The sequence below is a fragment of the Xenopus laevis genome, chromosome 6S (assembly GCF_017654675.1).
Source record: "Xenopus laevis strain J_2021 chromosome 6S, Xenopus_laevis_v10.1, whole genome shotgun sequence".
NCBI classification, from domain to species: Eukaryota; Metazoa; Chordata; class Amphibia; order Anura; family Pipidae; genus Xenopus; species Xenopus laevis.
In genome coordinates, this window is record NC_054382.1 from 136706362 (window position 1) to 136730958 (window position 24597).

The 24597-nt window shown below is 45.6% G+C and overlaps 2 protein-coding genes across 37 annotated transcripts in view; both read right to left on the reverse strand.

Annotated features, from left to right (window-relative positions):
• fam83h.S (family with sequence similarity 83 member H S homeolog) overlaps nucleotides 1–15416 on the reverse strand; it is a 37588-nt gene extending 22172 nt beyond the window's left edge. The window contains exon 1 of one of the 2 annotated variants that reach the window (XM_041568097.1): nucleotides 15288–15416. The gene's annotated coding sequence lies outside the window, so the exon portion shown is untranslated. Of the gene's footprint in view, nucleotides 1–3197; nucleotides 3351–15287 lie in introns of those variants that run through there. The other variant, XM_018224027.2, reaches the window with a different exon arrangement.
• The window catches only part of scrib.S (scribbled planar cell polarity protein S homeolog), a 66728-nt gene continuing 57439 nt past the window's right edge, over nucleotides 15309–24597 (reverse strand). For 18 of the 35 annotated variants that reach the window (XM_041568065.1, XM_041568081.1, XM_041568082.1 and 15 more), the window contains 11 exons: nucleotides 24272–24319; nucleotides 23401–23557; nucleotides 23141–23312; nucleotides 22765–22842; nucleotides 22486–22671; nucleotides 21793–21891; nucleotides 20296–20435; nucleotides 20176–20213; nucleotides 18077–18151; nucleotides 17459–17510; nucleotides 15309–15825 (listed from right to left, as the gene is read on the reverse strand). In XM_041568065.1, the coding sequence (XP_041423999.1) occupies nucleotides 15674–15825; nucleotides 17459–17510; nucleotides 18077–18151; nucleotides 20176–20213; nucleotides 20296–20435; nucleotides 21793–21891; nucleotides 22486–22671; nucleotides 22765–22842; nucleotides 23141–23312; nucleotides 23401–23557; nucleotides 24272–24319 (1197 nt within the window). In that variant the 3' untranslated portion in view covers nucleotides 15309–15673. Of the gene's footprint in view, nucleotides 15826–16555; nucleotides 16608–17458; nucleotides 17511–18076; nucleotides 18152–20175; nucleotides 20214–20295; nucleotides 20436–21792; nucleotides 21892–22485; nucleotides 22672–22764; nucleotides 22843–23140; nucleotides 23313–23400; nucleotides 23558–24271; nucleotides 24408–24597 lie in introns of those variants that run through there. The other 17 variants (XM_041568083.1, XM_041568075.1, XM_041568064.1 and 14 more) reach the window with 13 other exon arrangements.

Genomic DNA, 24597 nt, shown 5'->3' on the forward strand with positions numbered 1-24597 from the left:
TATAATACCCCAGAACACACAGCAGATAAATACAGGGCCCAATTCCATGTTATAATACCCCAGAACACACAGCAGATAAATACAGTGCCAATTCCAATGTATAATCCCCAGAACAACAGCAGATAAATACAGGGCCAATTCCATGTATAATACCCCAGAACAACACAGCAGATAAATACAGAGCCAATTCCATTGTATAATACCCCCAGAACACACAGCAGATAAATACAGGGCCAATTCCATGTATAATACCCAGAACACACAGCAGGATAAATACAGTGCAATCCATGTATAATACCCAAACACACAGCAGATAAATACAGTGCCAATTCCATGTAATAATACCCAGAACTCACAGCAGATAAATAAGGGCCAATTCCATGTATAATACCCCAGAACACACAGCAGATAAATACAGGGCCAATCCATGTATAATACCCAGAACACACAGCAGGATAAATGCAGGGCCAATTCCATGTATAATACCCCAGCAGAACACACAAGCAGGATAAATACAGGCCAATTCCATGTATTAATACCCCAGTAACACACGCCAGATAAATACAGCTGTCAATTCCATGTATTAATACCCAGAACACACAGCAGATAAATAAGTGCCAATTCCATGTATATACTCCAGAACACACCAGCAGATAAATACAGGGCCAATTCCATGTATAATACCCCAGAACACACAGCAGATAAATACAGGACCAATTCCATGTATAATACCAGACACACAGCAGATAAATACAGTGCCAATTCCATGTATAATACCCCAGAACACACAGCAGATAAATACAGCGACCAATTCCATGTATAATACCCCAGAAAAAAAACCACCCCCACCAAAAGGGGCCAGATTAAAAATACAAGGACATATTCCATGTATAATACCCCAGAACTCACAGGCAGATAAATACGGGCCAATTCCATGTATAATACCAGAACAACACAGCATATAAATACAGGGCCAATCCATGTATAATACCCCAGAACACACAGCAGATAAATACAGTGACAATTCCATGTATAATACCCCAGAACACACAGCAGATAAATACAGGACCAATTCCATGTATAATACCCCAGAACACACAGCAGATAAATACAGGGCCAATTCCATGTATAATACCCCAGAACACACAGCAGATAAATACAGGGCCAATTCCATGTATAATACCCCAGAACACACAGCAGATAAATACAGTGCCAATTCCATGTATAATACCCCAGAACTCACAGCAGGATAAATAATGGGTTTATGTGACAGCAGTTTCTGGCTGTTTATAGTTTCTGCACTGTTGGTTCTGAATCCTGAAAAAATATAGCAGAACCAGCTGATTAACAGACTCAGATAAGACGTGACTTCTGCTACATTATTTCAGGAGTCAGACCTACAAAGTCAGGAATTAATGGGTATTTAAATTTTGAAGTTCCCCATGGAACAGTCCATCACATCTGCTTTGCCCTATAATGGGCTTGTCCAGTCCAATTGGTAACAAGTACAAGGTTCTGTTTAATTGTATAGAGTAAGGGGGGTAAATCCACAGTGGGGCAGGTTGTTAGTTACTTATATCTATAGCTCCTGGGCTTGTGCTCCCCTTTTCCCAAACATTCAGCAGCCTGGGGTCCTTGTCTTCTCAGCAGAACTTGATTATTTTGTTCCACTGACCCAGATGGTCATTTATAAACAGGGGAAGAACCTGCGTGCGCCACTCGGTAACAAATGTAGCGAGGCACAGTTACCCCGTTACGTCACATTTATTCTTCACACAAGACAAATCATCATCAATAAATCCGTTACTTTGCTCACAGGCACCAGTAAGTCTTAGGGTAGGACGACACGGGCGTTTTGTGTGCTTTTACTATGGAGAAGCAGGTAATATCCTTATCATTTACAGTAGGGGGTACATTATCCCTTATAATACATGAGTGATACTCAGAGTTCCCTGTATAACTCAGCCTGTAGCCTTGTGCCTTTATATGGTCACAGAACAACCCCTCAGTGACTTCTAATATCCTTATCATTTACAGTAGGGGGTATATTATCCCTTATAATACATGAGTGATACTCAGAGTTCCCTGTATAACTCAGCCTGCAGCCTTGTGCCTTTATATGGTCACAGAACAACCCCTCAGTGACTTCTAATATCCTTATCATTTACAGTAGGGGGTACATTATCCCTTATAATACATGAGTGATACTCAGAGTTCCCTGTATAACTCAGCCTGCAGCCTTGTGCCTTTATATGGTCACAGAACAACCCCTCAGTGACTTCTAATATCCTTATCATTTACAGTAGGGGGTACATTATCCCTTATAATACATGAGTGATACTCAGAGTTCCCTGTATAACTCAGCCTGCAGCCTTGTGCCTTTATATGGTCACAGAACAACCCCTCAGTGACCTCTAATATCCTTATCAGTTACAGTAGGGGGTACATTATCCCTTATAACACATGAGTGATACTCAGAGTTCCCTGTATAACTCAGCCTGCAGCCTTGTGTCTTTATATGGTCACAGAACAACCCCTCAGTGACTTCTAATATCCTTATCATTTACAGTAGGGGGTACATTATCCCTTATAATACATGAGTGATACTCAGAGTTCCCTGTATAACTCAGCCTGCAGCCTTGTGCCTTTATATGGTCACAGAACAACCCCTCAGTGACCTCTAATATCCTTATCATTTACAGTAGGGGGTACAGTATATCCTGTAAGAGGGCTGAGACTGATAATGTGCATTGGGGGAGGGGGGCCCATTCATTAGGTACAGGGGGCCCCACCCAGGCCATTAGACAGGTGAATATGAAGGAGACTGAGATCAGACGGGGGGAGGGGTAAGTCAGTAATAAAGTGTCAGTGGATTTTGGCAGAAGAGACTCGGCCGTTAATAATGGGGCTCTGGTTATTGGGGGGCTGATAAATGAGAACAGTGGGAGAGCAGGGCAGGACCCCAGTAGGTGGGGGGGGGCAGCTCATTATTGGCAACTTTCTATCAACAAGTGGGAAATGTAACAACAAAGTACCCCCCCACACACACAACTCCCGGAATCTCCTTGTCCCCCTCCCTCTCCGGCAGTTACTGTGGGGGGGGGGCAGTTGAGTTTATAGGAGGGGAGGGAACAGAGTTAAATACAGGGGGGGGCCTATATCCAGCAGTCCCAGTACAGAGAGTGAGTGACACTTACCTGGGCAGGTGGGGAGTCTCTGTCTGTCTTTTTCTGTCTCTTCCTCAGTCTCTTCCCTCCCATTGGATTCCTGACTCACCCACAGTCTCCTCCTCCCTCTGTCTCTAGCCCTGCCCCCGTGTGTCACAGAGTGAGTATATACAGTGTATATATATATGTGTGTGAGGATATTTACTCACCCTGCACAGATAAGTGACGAATTCCTCAGCCTCCTCCCCCACCCCACACCTATTGGCTTCCCATTTCCCCAGCATTAACCCCCCCTGGGGCTGCTCAGCTCTTCCCCAAAGTGTTAAAGTCCTGACAGTCTCACTCTCTGCTTTAGTCTCGGCCGCTGAGTGCGGTTACAGGGACAGGGACACCCTGCAAGTGCATTCGGAATGTTGCCATGGGGTGCTGGGAGTTGTAGTTCAACTGAATGTGGGTAGAAACCTGTGTGGCTGTAGCCAAGAAAGTTAGACTCAAGCAGTCTAAGATAGGGATCTTAGATTGTAAGCTCACTGGGACAGGGACTGATGGGAATGTGATAGGGATCTTAGATTGTAAGCTCACTGAGTCAGGGACTGATGGGAATGTGATAGGGACCTTAGATTGTAAACTCACTGAGTCAGGGACTGATGGGAATGTGATAGGGACCTTAGATTGTAAACTCATTGGGACAGGGACTGATGGGAATGTGATAGGGACCTTAGATTGTAAGCTCACTGGGACAGGGACTGATGGGAATATGATAGGGACCTTAGACTGTAAACTCACTGGGACAGGGACTGATGGGAATGTGATAGGGATCTTAGATTGTAAGCTCACTGAGTCAGGGACTGATGGGAATGTGATAGGGACCTTAGATTGTAAGCTCACTGGGGCAGGGACTGATGGCAATGTGATAGGGACCTTAGATTGTAAACTCACTGGGACAGAGACTGATGGGAATGTGATAGGGACCTTAGATTGTAAGCTCACTGGGACAGGGACTGATGGAAATGTGATAGGCACCTTAGATTGTAAGCTCACTGGGACAGGGACTGATGGAAATGTGATTGGGACCTTAGATTGTAAGCTCACTGGGACAGGGACTGATGGAAATGTGATTGGGACCTTAGATTGTAAGCTCACTGGGAGAGTAACAAACATATAATGTACGATGAGCAATTTCAATCTTTTTTTGCAAGAAACGGGGTGTTGCTGGGGGTTACTCACTTTCACTATTGACCCAGCTCACTATGGCAGATACTGGAGGTTGCACTGGCACAGCAGCATCCAACTTCCTCCAATGAAATCAAACCGGCATCCCACTTCCTCCAATTAAATTAAAGCAGCATCCCACTTCCTCCAATTAAATCAAAGCAGCATCCCACTTCCTCCAATGAAAACAATGCTGCATTCCACTTCCTCCAATTAAATCAAAGTGGTATCCCACTTCCTCCAATGAAAACTAAGCTTCATTCCATTTCCTCCAATGAAAGCGGCATCCCTAGGTGAGACCCAGTACATCGTTCTGTGCAGTTGGTCACTTTTATAATCCAGGCACATAGGGTTAAAGCCAGGGAACATCTGGCTCCACCCCATGCACTTTCCTTTTGTCTTTATGTGTTAGTGATATACAAATAAACTATACTGACTGGTTACCAGGGTATCTGATCCTAGCAACCAGGCTGTGCAGTGCAAGGGGGAAATCATACAGTTGATGGCAGACAATTTCCAGCTCAGATTATTTGCTCCATCAGAAAATTACAATAACAGAGTTTACACCAGTTTAGCACCCCCTCAACTGGTTAATATTAACTCAATCAGAATTGGCCAACTGGGAATTGCTGTAAAGTGTGTGCAACTGTACAATACACAATATTTCGTACATTTATAAGAGCAGTTCCTGGGGATTCTTTACTGATGAAACTGCGGGTGCTTGAATGGAGATTATGCAGCATGGCAGCTCCAGCACCCAATGATTAATCCCCAGTCAGCAGCAGAGACTTTGGTGCAGGGCGGGACTTCTGTGTCTTCTTGTACCTGGGAACAGGGGCAGAGGGGCAGGACAATTGGTGGGGCAACTCTTCTTGCCCCTCACATTGCTGAGTTGGGGGTGGGGGAGGGACACAATTAAATAAGGGGGAGGGGAAAGGTTAATTATTGTCACTGTGTAACAGCCAGACAGGTGGGTGTCACCGGCACAGGGGAAGAACTGCAAACACACACAGACAGCTGCTAAATACATAGGGGGAAGGGTTTGACTCCAGTAATACAGTCCTACCATAATGTTTCCATATAAACTGGGAGAGTAACGCAGTCCTACCCTAATGTTTCCATATAAACAGAGAGTAACACAGTCCTACCCTAATGTTTCCATATTAACTGAGCGTAACGCAGTCCTACCATAATGTTTCCATATAAACTGGGAGAGTAACGCAGTCCTACCATAATGTTTCCATATAAACTGGGAGAGTAACGCAGTCCTACCATAATGTTTCCCTATAAACAGAGAGTAACGCAGTCCTACCATAATGTTTCCATATAAACAGAGAGTAACGCAGTCCTACCCTAATGTTTCCATATTAACTTAGCGTAACACAGTCCTTCCGTAATGTTTCCATATAAACAGAGAGTAACACAGTCCTACCATAATGTTTCCATATAAACAGAGAGTAACGCAGTCCTACCGTAATGTTTCCATATTAACTGAGAGTAACGCAGTCCTACCCTAATGTTTCCATATTAACTGAGCGTAACGCAGTCCTACCCTAATGTTTCCATATAAACAGAGAGTAACGCAGTTCTACCCTAATGTTTCCATATTAACTGAGCGTAACGCAGTCCTACCCTAATGTTTCCATATAAACTGGGAGAGTAACGCAGTCCTCCCATAATGTTTCCATATAAACAGAGAGTAACGCAGTCCTACCCTAATGTTTCCATATTAACTGAGCGTAACGCAGTCCTACCCTAATGTTTCCATATAAACTGGGAGAGTAACGCAGTCCTACCATAATGTTTCCTTATTAACTGAGAGTAACGCAGTCCTCCCATAATGTTTCCATATAAACAGAGAGTAACGCAGTCCTACCCTAATGTTTCCATATTAACTGAGCGTAACGCAGTCCTACACTAATGTTTCCATATAAACTGGGGAGTAAACATAATGGAAGTAACGCAGTCCTAATGTTTCCATATTAACTGAGAGTAACCAGTTCCAATTAACTGAGAGTAACGAAGTCCTACCGTAATGTTTCCATATTAACTGAGCGTAACGCAGTCCTACCCTAATGTTTCCATATAAACTGGGAGAGTAACGCAGTCCTACCATAATGTTTCCATATTAACTGAGAGTAACGCAGTCCTACCATAATGTTTCCATATTAAAGAGAGTAACGCAGTCCTACCATAATGTTTCCATATAAACTGAGAGTAACGCAGTCCTACCCTAATGTTTCCATATTAAAACGTAACGCAGTCCTACCTAATGTTTCTGAGAGTAACGCTGAGAGTAACGCAGTCCTACCATAATGTTTCCATATTAACAGAGAGTAACGCAGTCCTACCATAATGTTTCCATATAAACAGAGAGTAACGCAGTCCCTACCCTAATGTTTCCATATTAACTGAGCGTAACGCAGTCCTACCCTAATGTTTCCATATAAACTGGGAGAGTAACGCAGTCCTACCCTAATGTTTCCATATTAACTGAGAGTAACGCAGTCCTACCATAATGTTTCCATATTAACTGAGAGTAACGCAGTTCCTAAATGTTCCCTGAGAGTAACGCAGTCCTACCTAAGGAACTGAGAGTAACGCAGTCCTACCATAATGTTTCCATATTAACAGAGAGTAACGCAGTCCTACCATAATGTTTCCATATAAACAGAGAGTAACGCAGTCCTACCCTAATGTTTCCATATTAACTGAGCGTAACGCAGTCCTACCCTAATGTTTCCATATTAACTGAGAGTAACGCAGTCCTACCATAATGTTTCCATATTAACAGAGAGTAACGCAGTCCTACCATAATGTTTCCATATAAACAGAGAGTAACGCAGTCCTACCCTAATGTTTCCATATTAACTGAGCGTAACGCAGTCCTACCCTAATGTTTCCATATAAACTGGAGAGTAACGCAGTCCTACCATAATGTTTCCATATTAACTGAGAGTAACGCAGTCCTACCATAATGTTTCCATATTAACTGAGAGTAACGCAGTCCTACCCTAATGTTTCCATATAACTAAGCAGTGGAGTAACAGTCCTACCATGTTTCCCAGTCCTACCCTAATGTAACGCAGTCCTACCTAATGTTTCCATATAAACTGAGAGTAACGCAGTCCTACCATAATGTTTCCATGAGAGTAGTGTTCCATATTAAACTTGACGCAGTAACCGCAGTCCTACCTAATGTTTCCATATAACTGAGAGTAACGCAGTCCATATGTTTCCATATTAACAGCAGATGTTTCCATATAAACGCAGTCCTACCTAATGTTTCCATATTAACTGAGTAACGCAGTCCTACCCTAATGTTTCCATATAACAGAGTAACGCAGTCCTACCATAATGTTTCCACAGGTCCTACCAGTAACGCCTACCCATAATTTTCCATATAACTAGGAGTAACGCAGTCCTACCCATGTTCCATATACCGCAGATGTAATGTTTCCATATTAACTGAGTAACGCAGTCCTACCTAATGTTTCCATATAACTGGAGAGTAACGCAGTCCTACCATGTTTCATAATTAACAGAGAGTACCAGTCCTACCCCCATAATTTTCCATATAACTGAGAGTAACGCAGTCCTACCTAATGTTTCCATATTAACTGAGAGTAACGCAGCCTCCTAGTGTTTCCATATTAACAGTAGAATGTTCCAGAGAGTAACGCAGTCCTACCATAATGTTTCCATATTAACTGAGAGTAACGCAGTCCTACCATAATGTTTCCATATAAACTGAGAGTAACGCAGTCCTACCCTAATGTTTCCATATTAACTGAGAGTAACGCAGTCCTACCATAATGTTTCCATATTAACTGAGAGTAACGCAGTCCTACCATAATGTTTCCCTAACGCAGTCCTACCCTAATGTTTCCATATTAACTGAGAGTAACGCAGTCCTACCTAATGTTTCCATATTAACAGTAGATGAGTAACGCAGTCTACCTATGTTTCCATATTAAAGGTAACGCAGTCCACCCTAATGTTTCCATATAAACTGGGAGAGTAACGCAGTCCTACCATAATGTTTCCATATTAACTGAGTAACGCAGCCTACCATAATGTTTCCATATTAACTAGAGTAACGCAGTCCTACCCTAATGTTTCCAATATAACAGAGAGTAACGCAGTCCTACCATAATGTTTCCATATTAACTGAGAGTAACGCAGTCTATAATGTTCCATATAAACTGGGAGAGTAACGCAGTCCTACCATAATGTTTCCCTATAAACAGAGAGTAACGCAGTCCTACCCTAATGTTTCCATATAAACAGAGAGTAACGCAGTCCTACCCTAATGTTTCCATATAAACAGAGAGTAACGCAGTCCTACCTTCATTTAAACAAGATGTGCAAAGATTTGTCAATTCGTGTCCATTCTGTCAGAGGTCAGAATCCTCACAGGTCACAGCGATTGGTAAGGTCATTGCCTATTCCTGATTGACCCTGGTCCCATCTGTCGATGGATTTTATAGTTGACCTTCCTCCCTCTCAGGGGAAACCAGTGATTTGGGTGGTGGATAGATTCAGCAAAATGAGTCATTTTATTCCTCTTCCACACCTCCCTTCTGCTAAAACGTTGGCTGAATTGTTTATTTGTAACATTTGTAGACTGTATGTTTTTCCGATCAATATTGTGTCTGACAGGGGAGAACAATTTATTTCTAAGTTCTGTTGAGCCTTCTGCTCTCTAGTTGGGATCAATTTATCATTTTCCACTGCATAACATTCTCAAACCAATGGTGAAACGGAGAGAGTTAATCAGTCCCTTGAAGAATTCGTAAGATGCGACGTTGCTGATAATCGATCCTCATGGGCGGAGTTATCGAATTGGGCAGAATTGGCCAATAATAATTCATCTCATGTATCTTCTGGTCAATCTCCATTTTATATTGTTAATGATTTGTATCTGAAGGCTTTTTCTACTGTGGTCGTTTGTCCTCTGTACCTTCTGTTAATACTTCTATAGATTTGGTCTGGGGTACATGATTCACGGTGGCCTCTGCTCGAGGGGGGGGGGTAATGTAAGGACTTACCCTGATGGTCTAGTGGGGACTGGGGCCCGACGGGGACGCCCGCAACCCTACTCCTCTCTGCTCTTGCGCCAGGGTCACTATGTCTCTCACGGCCGCGCACTTCCAGGTTTACTTGTCGACCGTGTGACATCATCACGATGAATGGAGCGAAATTCAAATATTTCAACACTTCTGGTTCAAACTCATTGCCCGTTGTAGGTTCTACCCGCTAGTATCTTGGGTGTGAGTTTCTTGTGTTTGATTATTGGTTTTGATTCCAGCCTGTCTGATTATTCTGAATTAAATTTTTATTCTGAAGCCAATTTTGACCCTAGCCTGCCTGACTATTCTGAACTCTGCTAATCCTGACTCCAGCCTGCCTGTATTGACCCTTGCCTGTCTGACCTTGCTTGAACTCTGCCCTCACCGACCCCAGCCTGCCTGACTACACTTTGTCTATTCCAAGAACTGTGCCTTCCGTCCAAAAACCTTAACAACCATTACCCTTTGCTCGTCCAGAACTCTTACTTGGCTCCTCTCTTATTAACACCAATTATCTGAGGGCTCCCCCTCAAGTGAAAGGGAGCCTGGATTAAGGGAGGTGATCGTGACTCTAACCTCCTCCTGCACCGACACATTCACCTCCTTCTGAATTGTACCTACACCTACACCTGCTCCTGAATCGTACTGTTCCTGCACCTATACCTACACCTACATCTACACATTCACCTGCTCCTGAACCAAAATATTTATTTACTTCTGAATTGTACCTACACCTACATCTACACCAGAGAAAGTGTAGCCCGGGGGCCCATTGCGGCCTGTTTTCCAATTGACACCAGCCCTCAGCCTCCATCATGAAATGAATAATAATGAGGCCCCCCAGCACAGTGGGATCAGGAATCCCATATCAGTAATATTAAGGCACATTAGTGAAATGATCTGACACATAGTGACGTCTCACATACTTCTTTACGGCTGAAGGTGCAATAGACGTAGTGACGTGTCAGTACAGTAAAGTAAATACGTATACGTAAATGGCGCGTCACTATGTATCACTATGTGTCTATTACTAACACTTCAGCTCACAGACACAGTATAGACCAAGTGGCTGATCATTTCACTAATGTGCCCAAATATTACTGCTACGGCTACTCAATTCCTTGTTTAAAATATGTTAATGGTTCAAAGAATGTTGGGCTGAATGGTCAGCCCCCACACATTTTCACCTCACCAAATCTGCCCCTCGTTGCAAAATGTTTGGACACCCCTGATCTACACATTCACCTGCTCCTGAACCTAAATATTCACCTACTCCTGAATGTTACCTGCTCCTGCACCTACATCAGTGATCCCCAACCAGTAGCTCATGACTAACATGTTGCTCCCCAACCCCAGTGGCCTCAAAGCAGGTGATTATTTTTGAATTCCAGGCTTGGAGGGAAGTTTTAGTTGTATAAAACCAGATGTACTGCCAAACTGAGCCTCAATGTAGGTTGCCAGTCCACATAGAGATTACCAATGGCCAATCACAGCCCTTATTTGGCACTCCAGGAACTTTTTGCATGGCTGTGTTGCTCTACAACTCTTTTCATTTTTGAATGTGGCTCATAGGTAAAAAAGGTTGGGGACCCCTGACCTACATCTACACATTCACCTACTCCCACATCTTCCTCTGAATCTTACCTGCTCCTACATCTACACATTCACCTACTCCTGCATCTACATTCATCAGTTCCTGTTCAGCTACTTCTGAATCTTACCTGCTCCTATACATTTACCTGCTCCAGCACCAAATCAAGAGTTGCCTAGTCCTTTCCCTTAACAAATCTGCTTGATCCTCCTTATTATGAGCTAAGGAGGTCCAGCTTGAAGGTCAGTTAGGGGGAGATTTGGGGTGAGTGCTTATTTGTGCCCTGGGTACCCCTGGAACTATAGCAGGGTGACTGTTACCCCAATGTTTCTATATATCTGTAACCTTGTTATGAGCTAAGGGGGCCCAGTCTGAAGGTCAGTTAGGGGGAGATTTGGGGTGAGTGCTTATTTGTACCCTGTGTACCCCTGGAACTATAGCAGGGTGACACCCCAATGTTTCTATATATCTGTAACCTTGTTATGAGCTAAGGGGGCCCAGTCTGAAGGTCAGTTAGGGGGAGATTTGGGGTGAGTGCTTATTTGTACCCTGGGTACCCCTGGAACTATAGCAGGGTGACACCCCAATGTTTCTATATATCTGTAACCTTGTTATGAGCTAAGGGGGCCCAGTCTGAAGGTCAGTTAGGGGGAGATTTGGGGTGAGTGCTTATTTGTGCCCTGGGTACCCCTGGAACTATAGCAAGGTGACACCCCAATGTTTCTATATATCTGTAACCTTATTATGAGCTAAGGAGGTCCAGCTTGAAGGTCAGTTAGGGGGAGATTTGGGGTGAGTGCTTATTTGTGCCCTGGGTACCCCTGGAACTATAGCAGGGTGACACCCCAATGTTTCTATATATCTGTAACCTTGTTATGAGCTAAGGGGGCCCAGTCTGAAGGTCAGTTAGGGGGAGATTTGGGGTGAGTGTTTATTTGTGCCCTGGGTACCCCTGGAACTATAGCAGGGTGACACCCCAATGTTTCTATATATCTGTAACCTTGTTATGAGCTAAGGGGGCCCAGTCTGAAGGTCAGTTAGGGGGAGATTTGGGGTGAGTGCTTATTTGTGCCCTGGGTACCCCTGGAACTATAGCAGGGTGACTGTTACCCCAATGTTTCTATATATCTGTAACCTTGTTATGAGCTAAGGGGGCCCAGTGTGAAGGTCAGTTAGGGGGAGATTTGGGGTGAGTGTTTATTTGTACCCTGGGTACCCCTGGAACTATAGCAGGGTGACTGTTACCCCAATGTTTCTATATATCTGTAACCTTGTTATGAGCTAAGGGGGCCCAGTCTGAAGGTCAGTTAGGGGGAGATTTGGGGTGAGTGCTTATTTGTACCCTGGGTACCCCTGGAATTATAGCAGGGTGACACCCCAATGTTTCTATATATCTGTAACCTTGTTATGAGCTAAGGGGGCCCAGTCTGAAGGTCAGTTAGGGGGAGATTTGGGGGTGAGTGCTTATTTGTACCCTGTGTACCCCTGGAACTATAGCAGGGTGACTGTTACCCCAATGTTTCTATATATCTGTAACCTTGTTATGAGCTAAGGGGGCCCAGTCTGAAGGTCAGTTAGGGGGAGATTTGGGGTGAGTGCTTATTTGTGCCCTGGGTACCCCTGGAACTATAGCAGGGTGACACCCCAATGTTTCTATATATCTGTAACCTTGTTATGAGTGAAGGGGGTGGTAGATCTCATTTCAGGGCTCGGGATTAGAAGAAGGGGGTACCATAGTGCAGCTTGAGTCAAATTTTACCTCCTAGCCCAAGTGCCATTTTGGCTGCAGAAGGGGCAGATGGGCTACAATTTGATGCCCTACAATAGGTGAATTTGGGTGCAGTTGAGTTGAGAGCATTAGGGGCCAGTCCATGGCAGTAACAGAGAAAGAAAACCACTGATAAATGTAAAGTAAATTTATTGTTTGTGAACCACAAAATAAAGTTCTTTAGTTGTACAAATGTCACTAGTTACAGCTTTGGGGGTCCCATGGGACAGAGACCCAAATTCCTCTCTCCAAAAAGAGAGAAGAGCCATCAGCTCAGAGACCCTAGAAAAAATCCCGCCCAGCTGCCCCTGGTTCTAGAGGAGAAGCAAAGTCCAATTCCTTGTCCATTCTCATGCACTGTGGCCACAATAAGGCACCAATCAGGAGAAGCGATGACTGCCAGGGAGACAAAAGCACCCGCCCACCCCTGCCCGTCCCACTGCACCTCCCAATAGCAACTCACTGATCTGATGGGAGCCGACTGGATCACTGCGCCAGCAAATTCTGGGAGCTCCATGTTGGGTCGAGGTTATTGGCCGCGGGGGTAGGTCTTGTACCCAGCACAGGACCACCAGGTCTCACCATACACAAAGGTGGGGTTCAGTTTTGAACAGAAGACGCTTTAATGAGAATTTGCCTTGATATTGAACGGGCTCAGTGCCATCAGTCAGTATTGGAAGTCCAGCAATGACTACCAGTATTCCTTCCAGGGCCACTCAATATCTCACCTATAAACATGGGTTCTGGCACCCCGGGTATTGGAGATGGCACAGAACTGCCTAAAACTGCCATTTACTTGAGTGACACGGCTGGTACTGGTTCTGTTTAGCCTGAAAACTCTTATAACAGCATTGGGAGTAGTGTCAGTACCAGCACACTGATCCAATTCAAGGGAAAGTGAGGAGCCTCCATCATCTGAACCCATCAATAATGGTGTAATAATGGCAGTGACGTGTTTATGGGTCGGTATCTCCTAGACCCAAAGTGTATTAATGGCAGAGATGGGTTCAAGAGACTTTGTCGGCCACACACAAAACAGTAAATTTGTGCCACTTAAAGGAGAAGGAAAGCAGTTTATTGCCAATAGATTAGCCACTATAGTACAAGCTATAACACTATTTTTATTCTGCAGAATGCTTTACCATACCTGAGTAAACAGCTCTAGAACTCTTTGTTTAGGATAGCAGCTGCCATATTAGCTTGGTGTGACATCACTTCCTGCCTCAGTCTCCCCTGCTCACTCAAGGCTCTGAGCTCAGATAACAGCAGGGATGGGAGGATAGAGAGAGGAACAAACTGAGCATGCTCAAGCCCTAGCCCTGGAGGTTTAAGCTGAAAACAGTTAGTCTGATACAGAAGCCCATGAGTACACAATAGAAGGAAAGAAATGTGCTGTTTGACAGAGGACTCAGAGCAGCATTACTTTGAGGGGTTACTGGTGTATTTATATAGACCTTTCTGATAAAGCTTACTTACTTTTAGCCTTTCCTTCTCCTTTAACAAATGTGAAATTAAAAACTGACCCATAATTCCCTTCCGAGTTGACAGAGAGACAGTCGTTCCCAAAGTTCCAGCATAAAACTCAACAGGAGGAGGAGGAGGAGGAGGAGGAGGAGGAGGAGGAGGAGGAGGAGGAGGAGGAGGAATGTACCTACTGGAGATCAGGCCAATGGTTTGGGGCTACGGTGACATCAGTAACGGGTCACAAGTTCCTGGCTCCTCCTCTGGCTGTGACAATAACCCCTGCAGTGCTGGATGTGGGACGTGCAGCCATGAACATCACAATCACAACGTGTATATACTGTATATATATATATATATATATATATATATATAAACCCCATTTTGCTGATAAAAAAATCTTCTAAAATCAACTGATTTGATTAAAACCGGATGGACTTTCACTAAAACATAAGGAGAGTGGACAAGCCCTCACTAATGGCCGCCCCCTTACATGTGACAGTACAGAAGACTTGCCATTGGTCCGCATGGCCAATAGGAAATGCTGTAGTGCCGTGGCCACGCCCACTACTGGCAACCAATCATGTCATTGTTCCGAGACACCACCATTGGGTTAAGGCCACAGAGAGACAAAGGAGGGGCAGTTCTATACTGTAGCCCCATTGCTGCTCTCCTGCACTGCTGTGCACCCTCAGTAACACCCTCCAGTTACAGGGAGAGGCAGCAGTGAGTACGGGAGACCCCCGGGGACACACACACTATAAATATACACAGCCACTCATAAATAACCTCAATCACCCCTAAACTGACCCAGGGCCACTGCTGTCCCCCTACTGCCTCATTATTGTGTAGTGGAGACAGAAATGGCTCAAAGGGGCACTCACACTCACACTCACTGGGACCCAGTGGGTCAAAACTGGGCTCATAAAAACATTGGAAGACGCAATTCTCTAAAGCAGTTAAAATGCGACCCTATGGGGAGGCGCTGGGATATAAAGAAAGAGGCAACTACTCACTCTCACAGGATTCCTGGTGTATATATCAGAAGCAGCAGCAGCAGGGGGGCAGCATTCCAATTAAACCTAAGCCAGGGGCTAGTGAGTGGGAGGCAAAGGCAAGTGAAGAAGCCCCTGCTTCTCTATGGCTGGTTAAGCTCACGGGCAGCCAATCCTGGTTGAGATCTGCATGCTGCAAACATGGAACTGCCGCCCAGAGGAAGAAAGTAGCAGAGGAGCGCTAATCTATTCCCTCCACCAATCAGATCACACGGGCCCCATTGATCAGCACATGGGGCCCATTCTCACAGTGTGTCTCTTGGAGCCGCCAGTAACTAGTGGGGCTCATTGCAGAGCTGGCGGGTCCCATCATACAGTCCATGGTGGGAGGAGTCACAGTGCTGACACTATGTGGGGGCGGCGGTCTCCAGGCTCCGCCTCGTGTGCTGAAGCTTGCGCTTGTTGTATGTGGCCATTTCCTCCAGTGCTGATGTGTTGGGGGCGGGCTCTCCTTCATGCTCCTCCTCCTCCTGCTGGACATGCTCTAAGCTACAGGTAACTGCACAAATGGGGGAGAGAGGCAGCGGTGAGATTGTAGGAGGGGAAACTACAGCACACACATATACTGGGGCAAAGCAAGCGGAACTTTTCCTTTCATACGAGGGTCATTAACTCACACACACGGGGACAAACAGAGATTATATATATATATACAGTATATATATACAGAACATTTCTCCCTTCCCAGAATCCCTAGTGACTTCCTGCCCCCTGCTTCCTGTCTGCCAATCACCACACCAATGTCTTGCTTTATGGCAGGAATGATAGAAGCCTCACAAGACCTACAACAGGGGGAGCTACCCTTTATATTATATATATATATATATAAGGATACAGCACTGCTGGCTGGAGAGGAGGGGCTGGTATAGGAAAAGAGAAGAGACAGGAAAGCTCAGCTGAAAGAGAGCAAACAAAACCCCTATACTGTATATATATTTATATATATAATCCCATAAATCCAGGTGGGAGAGAAAGTAACATTATTTTCTTCTATAGATGACGCAGGTGCCAGACAGATTCTCCCACTCGTCTGCCATAAAGCAAGGACTCCATGAGGTTTCATATGTGACAGACATGCAGTAAAATGTAAGTGATGTCACACAATAGCCTCCCGAGGGACTGCCTGTTACCTACAGAAGTGACTTGCCAGGGGCCTGTTAAAGCTCAGTGTTAGTAGCCTCAAGGGGTTAGTTCCAAGCCACACACACGGGCAAGTAGAGGGCTCCTACCCAGAATGCATTGCTGCCGGGATGTACAGAGGAGAGAGAGGAAAGGATCAGTCTGGAGCAGAAAGAGGAGTCAGAGGGAAACAGAGCAGGGGCAATAACCAGAACTGCCCTAATCAACTGCACACGTAACACTTTGGCCCCGGAAACAGAAAATATCACCAGGGGCCCTTGGCCTACAACTGTTGCCCAAAAGCCATAGTATTCATGTACATGAGTTTAGGGTTACAGTCACAGGCCAAACACTATTCCCTACGAGCAGCACCGAGTACAGGAGGAGGAGAGAGGAGGGAGAGAGAAAGAGAAGAAGGAAAGGAAGGAGGGAGGGAGGGAAGAGAAGAAGGAAAGGAACGAGGGAGAGAGGGAAGAGATGAAGGAGAGGAGGGAGAGAAAGAGAAGAAGGAAAGGAAGGAGGGAGAGAGGGAAGAGAAAAAGGAAAGGAAGGAGGGAGGGAAGAGATGAAGGAAAGGAGGGAGGGAGAGAGGGGAGGAAGAAGAAAGGGGAGCAAGTTTATCAATCCAGCCCATAAGCACCTCCCCCAGGGACCCAGTTGTTTATTTAGTAGTTTAGGTTGATCAGTGGCTTCTCGTTCTTTGGGGAAATGCTGGGGGTCGTGCAGTTCATGTGGAGACACTGCTATTTGCCCCTGTTGAGGCTCCAGCCAATGGATACAGCCAGAGAATGAAGTGAGCCTGCCCAGCTTGCTACATAGACATCCCTGATACACTGATACAGATAAACTGTCTTGCAGCATTAGAGACTTAACGTGGGATATTACAGGAGGAATAGCAAGAGCGCCCCCTGGAGGATAACAAGCACAAATGCAATTGTAGAATTGTGCTGTATAACTGGCCAATCACAGAGAGCGATGGGCAAACGTGTGTGTAACCTGCACGGTGCACTCACCTGATGTTCTGGAATCTTCTGGGCATTTCAGGTTTGGCGTCAACTCTGGGGACTAAAACAAGAGAAAACATTTAGTCTGGGGACAGTTAAAGAGAAAGGACACTATAAAGGGGACACTATAAAGGGGACACTATAAAGGGGACACTATAAAGGGCAAACGGTTATGGAAGTAGGATAGTGCCAGAGCCAACACCTGCATGTGACCAACAGCCCAAACACTGGCCAATAAGGTGCGATGTCTGTACAGAGCTCAGCAACCACACTGCCCCCTGGGCCCAATATACCCAATAAATAAACTGGTGCAGTTCCAGTTCCCTGACAATCTCAGGATCCCCACTGGGGCCAGGACTATCTATGGCAAAGAGAAGTCATGAAGTCTGTGGGCAAGTAAATGTTTATAGTGGCTGCTCATTGGGAGTAGTTACATGCAGACGGTTCTGGAGTTGTTACACAGGAATGTGGTGGAACCGGCAAACCCCCGACCACATCATTATCCCAGGAGCCATCACCAAAGCACCACTGCATTTCCTGATTGGCTGGCCTGATCACATGACAAAGGGAGCACCAGAGCACACAGCAGACTAGGGGCCCGGTCATGTGACCGCATGCAAGCTCTACCTGGATCTCATACACCGGTTTGGAAGACGGAATAGCGGCAAATTGTCTGTAGTCAAACTTCTTGTCTGAATGAGACTGGAAAGCAGAGTGTGGGGTAAAACGGGGGGAAAAGACCGAGCAAGGGGATCGGGTAACAGGCATAACAAGGGGTCAAATAAATATTGAGGGATTCATTGGGGTGGGTCGTGGGAGGAACATGTGGGGGAAAGGAGATGCAGAGAGAAGAATAAAGGAAGGGAAAGAGAAGCAGAGAGAAGAATAAAGGAAGGGAAAGAGAAGCAGAGAGAAGAATAAAGGAAGGGAAAGAAGAAGAATAAAGGAAGGGAAAGAGAAGCAGAGAGAAGAATAATGGAAGGGGAAAGAGAAGCAGAGAGAAGAATAATGGAAGGGAAAGAGAAGCAGAGAGAAGAATAAAGGAAGGGAAAGAGAAGCAGAGAGAAGAATAAAGGAAGGGAAAGAGAAGCAGAGAGAAGAATAAAGGAAGGGAAAGAGAAGCAGAGAGAAGAATAAAGGAAGGGAAAGAGAAGCAGAGAGAAGAATAAAGGAAGGGAAAGAGAAGCAGAGAGAAGAATAAAGGAAGGGAAAGAGAAGCAGAGAGAAGAATAAAGGAAGGGAAAGAGAAGCAGAGAGAAGAATAAAGGAAGGGAAAGAGAAGCAGAGAGAAGAATAAAGGAAGGGAAAGAGAAGCAGAGAGAAGAATAAAGGAAGGGAAAGAGAAGCAGAGAGAAGAATAAAGGAAGGGAAAGGAGATGCAGAGAGAAGAATAAAGGAAGGGAAAGGAGATGCAGAGAGAAGAATAAAGGAAGGGAAAGAGAAGCAGAGAGAAGAATAAAGGAAGGGAAAGAGAAGCAGAGAGAAGAATAAAGGAAGGGGAAAGAGAAGCAGAGAGAAGAATAAAGGAAGGGAAAGAAGAAGAATAAAGGAAGGGAAAGAGAAGCAGAGAGAAGAATAAAGGAAGGGAAAGGGAAGCAGAGAGAAGAAGAATGGAAGGGGAAAGAGAAGCAGAGAGAAGAATAAAGGAATGGAAAGAGAAGCAGAGAGAAGAATAAAGGAAGGGAAAGAGAAGCAGAGAGAAGAATAATGGAAGGGGAAAGAGAAGCAGAGAGAAGAATAAAGGAAGGGAAAGGGAAGCAGAGAAAAGAATAAAGGAATGGAAAGAGAAACAGAGAGAAGAATAATGGAAGGGGAAAGAGAAGCAGAGAGAAGAATAAAGGAAGGGAAAGGGAAGCAGAGAGAAGAATAATGGAAGGGGAAAGAGAAGCAGAGAGAAGAATAAAGGAAGGGAAAAAAGAAGCAGAGAGAAGAATAAAGGAAGGGAAAGGGAAGCAGAGAGAAGAAGAATGGAAGGGGAAAGAGAAGCAGAGAGAAGAATAAAGGAAGGGAAAGAGAAGCAGAGAGAAGAATAAAGGAAGGGAAAGAGAAGCAGAGAGAAGAATAATGGAAGGGGAAAGAGAAGCAGAGAGAAGAATAAAGGAAGGGAAAGGGAAGCAGAGAGAAGAATAAAGGAATGGAAAGAGAAGCAGAGAAGAATAAAGGAAGGGAAAGAGAAGCAGAGAGAAGAATAATGGAAGGGGAAAGAGAAGCAGAGAGAAGAATAAAGGAAGGGAAAGGGAAGCAGAGAGAAGAATAAAGGAAGGGAAAGAGAAGCAGAGAGAAGAATAAAGGAAGGGAAAGAGAAGCAGAGAGAAGAATAAAGGAAGGGAAAGAGAAGCAGAGAGAAGAATAAAGGAAGGGAAAAAAGAAGCAGAGAGAAGAATAAAGGAAGGGGAAAGAGAAGCAGAGAGAAGAATAATGGAAGGGGAAAGAGAAGCAGAGAGAAGAATAAAGGAAGGGAAAAAAGAAGCAGAGAGAAGAATAAAGGAAGGGAAAGAGAAGCAGAGAGAAGAAGAGTGAGAAGCTGAAGGAACAGCAGGCAAGACCTTATTGTCCATTCCCTGCCCCCAATCCCTGGCAGAACTAATAATCTCTGCAATTACCAGACTCCCCTGTAGGTTCTGCCCATAGAAGTCTTGTAAGCAGGGCAAGCCTAGAGTTCCCTCCTGATCTTAAGCCTACGCTCCATCCCACCCAGACGCCATCTTTGTTTTTCCTTTACTCACCAGTCGCCCTGGAGATGTCAGTAGCCGGGGGCTGTAATCTAGTGAGAGAGCAAGGGAAGAGATGAACATTAGGTACAGTGGCGCCCCCTAGCCCTGGTGTATTTATGGCAGGACAAATACCTTCCAGTGGGGTGGGTGATGGAGTGGGTGCAGGGGAAGGGGACTCGGCCAGTTGATCCAGGGTGCTACATTTGCGGCTGTCCTTGGAGTGCGCAATCATCATCTGAGCCTTCAGTGCGTCCTGCTCCAGAGACTTCATCCTGAGGGAGAACCAGCAGTGCAGTGAGAGGAACGCACTGACAAGAGGGGCTCAGGCTGCAGGGCGGGGGGCAAGACAAGATGAGGATGGGAAAGGAGAGATGCAAACGTAAATTGGAAAAAGGTGAGAGAGGGGCGGAGCTAGAACATGAACAAGTTGGAAACATACAAGAGAAGGGGGTGGGGCAGGAAGTCAAACGCCAATGAGAAGCAGCGTACGTAGCAGAGTGATATTTATTCCACCAATGAGACGTGGCAGGAGCCAGTCCGTTACAGAGCCAAGAGCAAAGTAGAAGCCTCAATGGGTCCTTTCAATCTTGTGCAGCTCGGCCCATAAAGGTAATATTTTATTTAAAGGGCCATTGCTTCATTAAAGAGGTGGGGGGACATTCCCCTCTGCTCTCCCTGTACTTTAACTGAGGCAAATGTATATGAAGCCACAACCCCCTCGTTCTGTCTGTGGGGCACAGTAGTTGCCCTTTTTACTCTTGCCCCCCACCCAATACAACATGTATCTAAGCACAAGGCTAGAGAAGCCTCTGAGTTGGGAATAGGCTAGTGACCCCCAGCCAGTGGCTCTTGAGCAGTATAATGCCCCCCCAACCCCTATTTGTGCTTTGCAGGCTGGGAGGCAATTTCTGGTGCATAAATCACATGTCAATAGAAGCTGCCAGTCCACATAGGGGCCACCAAATATTCACTGTTTTCTTTATGACATTATTATACCCCTCACCCAATACCATCCAGGCACCCAGCGCTCCTGCACAGAACAGAGACCAAGCCCTGGGCAAGTGAATCTGCCCCCCCCCAAGCCCTTCCCACGGGACTTCTCTCTTTCCATTGCCAGGTAAAAGGATCCAATATGAGGTCCTCTCCTGGGGGAAACTGCTGCCTGACCATGGGAAAGAGAGCAGCCCAGGAGCAGGAGTATCAGAGCTCTGTACCTGGGTGAAATCTTGGTTGGGAGTTATATAGATATATATATAGATATATATATATAGGAACATTAAAGAGACAGACAATGTTTCTAACGATACAAGCGTTGCCAGGCAGCACTAGGAGAGAAGCGGCATCAGTCTGTTCTCTCTCCAGGGCATGCACTATAAAGGATGCACTTGTCCAGGTAGGAGGTTGTTCATCCGGCTCACAGGCCGCGGGAAGGGTCTCATGCGGGGGGGTTTGCTTACGTGCAGAAGGGGGGATGCAGGGCAAGTGTCCCCAATACATGGCCATAGCTGTAAGAGTGGCATGTCAATGTTCATGTAGGTGTGTCCATTCCTTCTCCTAGTTCTGGGACACAAAGTGGGGGGTCAGTTGTGTAAATTGTGCCCTAAATAGATGTGCACCCCCTGCTCACACCTTCCTCTCTCCTCAGGGATCTGAGGCTTGTTCTGCCGGGACTGGTACAGCTTCCGTGCAAGAGACAGCTCATACTGCTTAATACTGTCCTCCATATTGCTGCACCCCAAAACGGCACGGCACAGGGGAGAGAGAGAGAAAGCAGTCACATAGTGAGGAAAGAGGCAGCAAAACCATCAAGAGACTTCACTGAGAGACTGAAAGATAGGGGAAGCTTGAGAGACATGCAGAAAAGAAGGGAGAAGAGAGAGAGAGAGAGAGACTACACAAAGAAGAAAGACCACAACAGAAAGTAGAAGGGTAATGGGGATCACAGTGGGGAAACAAATAGAGAGATGAAGGAAGAAAGAGGAAAAGAAAGAAAGAAAGAAAAAGAGAAAGAAAGAAAAAGAGAAAGAGGGGGAGAGAGACAGGGAAGAGGAGTGTACATAAAGAAGAGAGAGCACAAGAGAAAGTAGAAGGGATAATGGGGACCACAGTGGGGAAACAAACTACAAGAAATGAATAGAGGGATAAAGGAAGAGATAGAGGAAAGAAAGAAGAGAGAGAAAGGAAAGAGAGGGAGGGAGGGTACAAGGGAAGCAGGAAACATGGGCAAAGTTCTCTGCATTTAGGAGGAAGGGGTCTCTTAAGTCTTAAGTGTAGCAAGTGGCACATGTACAGTAGCCCATAGGTTGGCGTTGGGGGTCTCACCTGGCAGCCCTCCACATTGCTCTCTTTTCAGCTTGCAGGGCTCTGCGCTCGACCGGGGACAACTGCTTCTCCTGCTCCGTGAGCTCGGGGCTCTGCATCCTGAGTCGTTCCTGCAGTCGCTTCTCTGCTTTCACAGTGCGCACCGGTGGGACAGACTCCAATCCCCCCGGATACACAGGGGTCAACCTGATGGGAGAAAATAGGGGTCATTGGAGTGAAAGGGCAGGAATAGAGAAGGAGAAGGAAGAGAGTGGAATATGGGAAGCAGCAGAATCTCACCCCGACATAGAGTTGGGTCTCTGCTCAGTCCGCAAAGAGTCTTCCAGTGAATTCCTCTGAGATTCCGAGGGAGAGAACCTGGAACATGTACAAATGGTCTCATAAACTGGCACAGTGACTATGTACCCGAACAGCCCGGGCCCACCAGTACCAAGAGGACCACCAAGAGAATCATCAAGAGGATCATCAAGAGGACCACCAAGAGGCTCGCCAAGAGTATCACCAAGGGGATCATCAAGAGGACCCCCAAGAGGATCACCAAGCATATCACCAAGAGGATCATCAAGAGGACCACCACCAAGAGGATCATCGCACAATCATGAAACTGGATCATATTCACCCTATTCTCCTCCTGACCCAGAGCTGAGACACTTACCCAGTGAGAGAGGAGAGGCTGCCTCCATCCACCCTCTCCATTTTGTACTCAACTCCCTCAATAAAGACACTTGTTGGGGTGGTGGGGCCCCTTGTATGAGGGCTGGCGTCTCCTGCACTGCCCTCTTCCTCTTCTCGGAGGAGCTGCTCTCTCTTCATCTGGATCCTCCGGGCTATGAGAGAGGTAGTGTAAGTGTGGGGGGGGGCAGAAGGTATGAAGAGATGGAGTTTGTTGGGGAAGATGAAATGTCACCCACTCACCTTCCTCTTCCTTCATCTTCCTCAGGTCATCTTCCCCCACCAGAGACACACGTTTGGGGGGTTTCTCAGCCTGCTGCTTGACATCCATCTCAAAGTACTTCTGGCGGTCTCGGAAGGAACGTTGCTCAGGACTGTCTAAGCCCCCAGGGGAGAACTGCTGAGACGGGAAACAAGTGTGTCAGGGAAAAGAAGCCTAAACCCACAGCTATTTGTATTATTATTAATATTAATATTTGTATCAGATTGATTGCAATGTTTGGCACAACCCAGTGATGTATTATTTGGCGGTTAGTCTGCATTGAAGCGATTGTTTCGGGGGGACAATCACCCTGCCAATAGGAAAGTAGTTTCACACTGAGAGCCCCAACAAGATTCATATAGAATATATCTAGGGATGTATTGTTATATAACAATTATACAGACTTCACATTCGGTTTGATCAGGATCTTGGATTTGGCTGATTCCTGATAAAAAAAATATTGCTCAGATTCAGCTGAATATGGTGCATCCCAGGTATGAGATGTGTTATTCGGAAACCCGTTATCCAGAAAGTTCCAAATTACAGAAAGGCCGTCTCCCATAGACTCCATTATAATGAAATAATCCAAATATATAAAACGGATTTCCTTTTTCTGTGTAATAATAAAACAGTGGCTTGTACTTGATCCCAACTAAGATATAATTAATCCTTATTGGAGGCAAAACCAGCCTATTGGGTTTATTTAATATTTATATGATTTTCTATAGACTTAAGGTATGAAGATCCAAATTACAGAAAGACCCATTATCCAGAAAACCCCGGGTCCAGAGCATTGTGTATAACAGGTCCTGTACTTGTTACATCACTGCCTTTCTCCCCTCCCACACTCACATCAATGTTGGTGCTGGTCCAGTCAGGGGTCGGAGGAGTGCCGGGGTCCTGTTAGTAAGAGGGGAAACAGCTGAGTGGGTACATTGAGGCTCATTGTTGGACATATTACTGCAAGGCTCATCCAATCAGCCGATGCCTAGAATAGAGGTGTATGAACAGGAAGCAACACCAAGTGCCACAGAAATAATGATCTGCTTGTTCTGATTGTGGCCTGTTAGCATTCAGCATTCCTGGCAGTTTAAGGCTGTTAATACCGGGCTCCTGGCAGTTACGGGCTGTTAAAACCAGGCTTCTGGCAGTTTAAGGCTTTTGATTACGGACTCCTG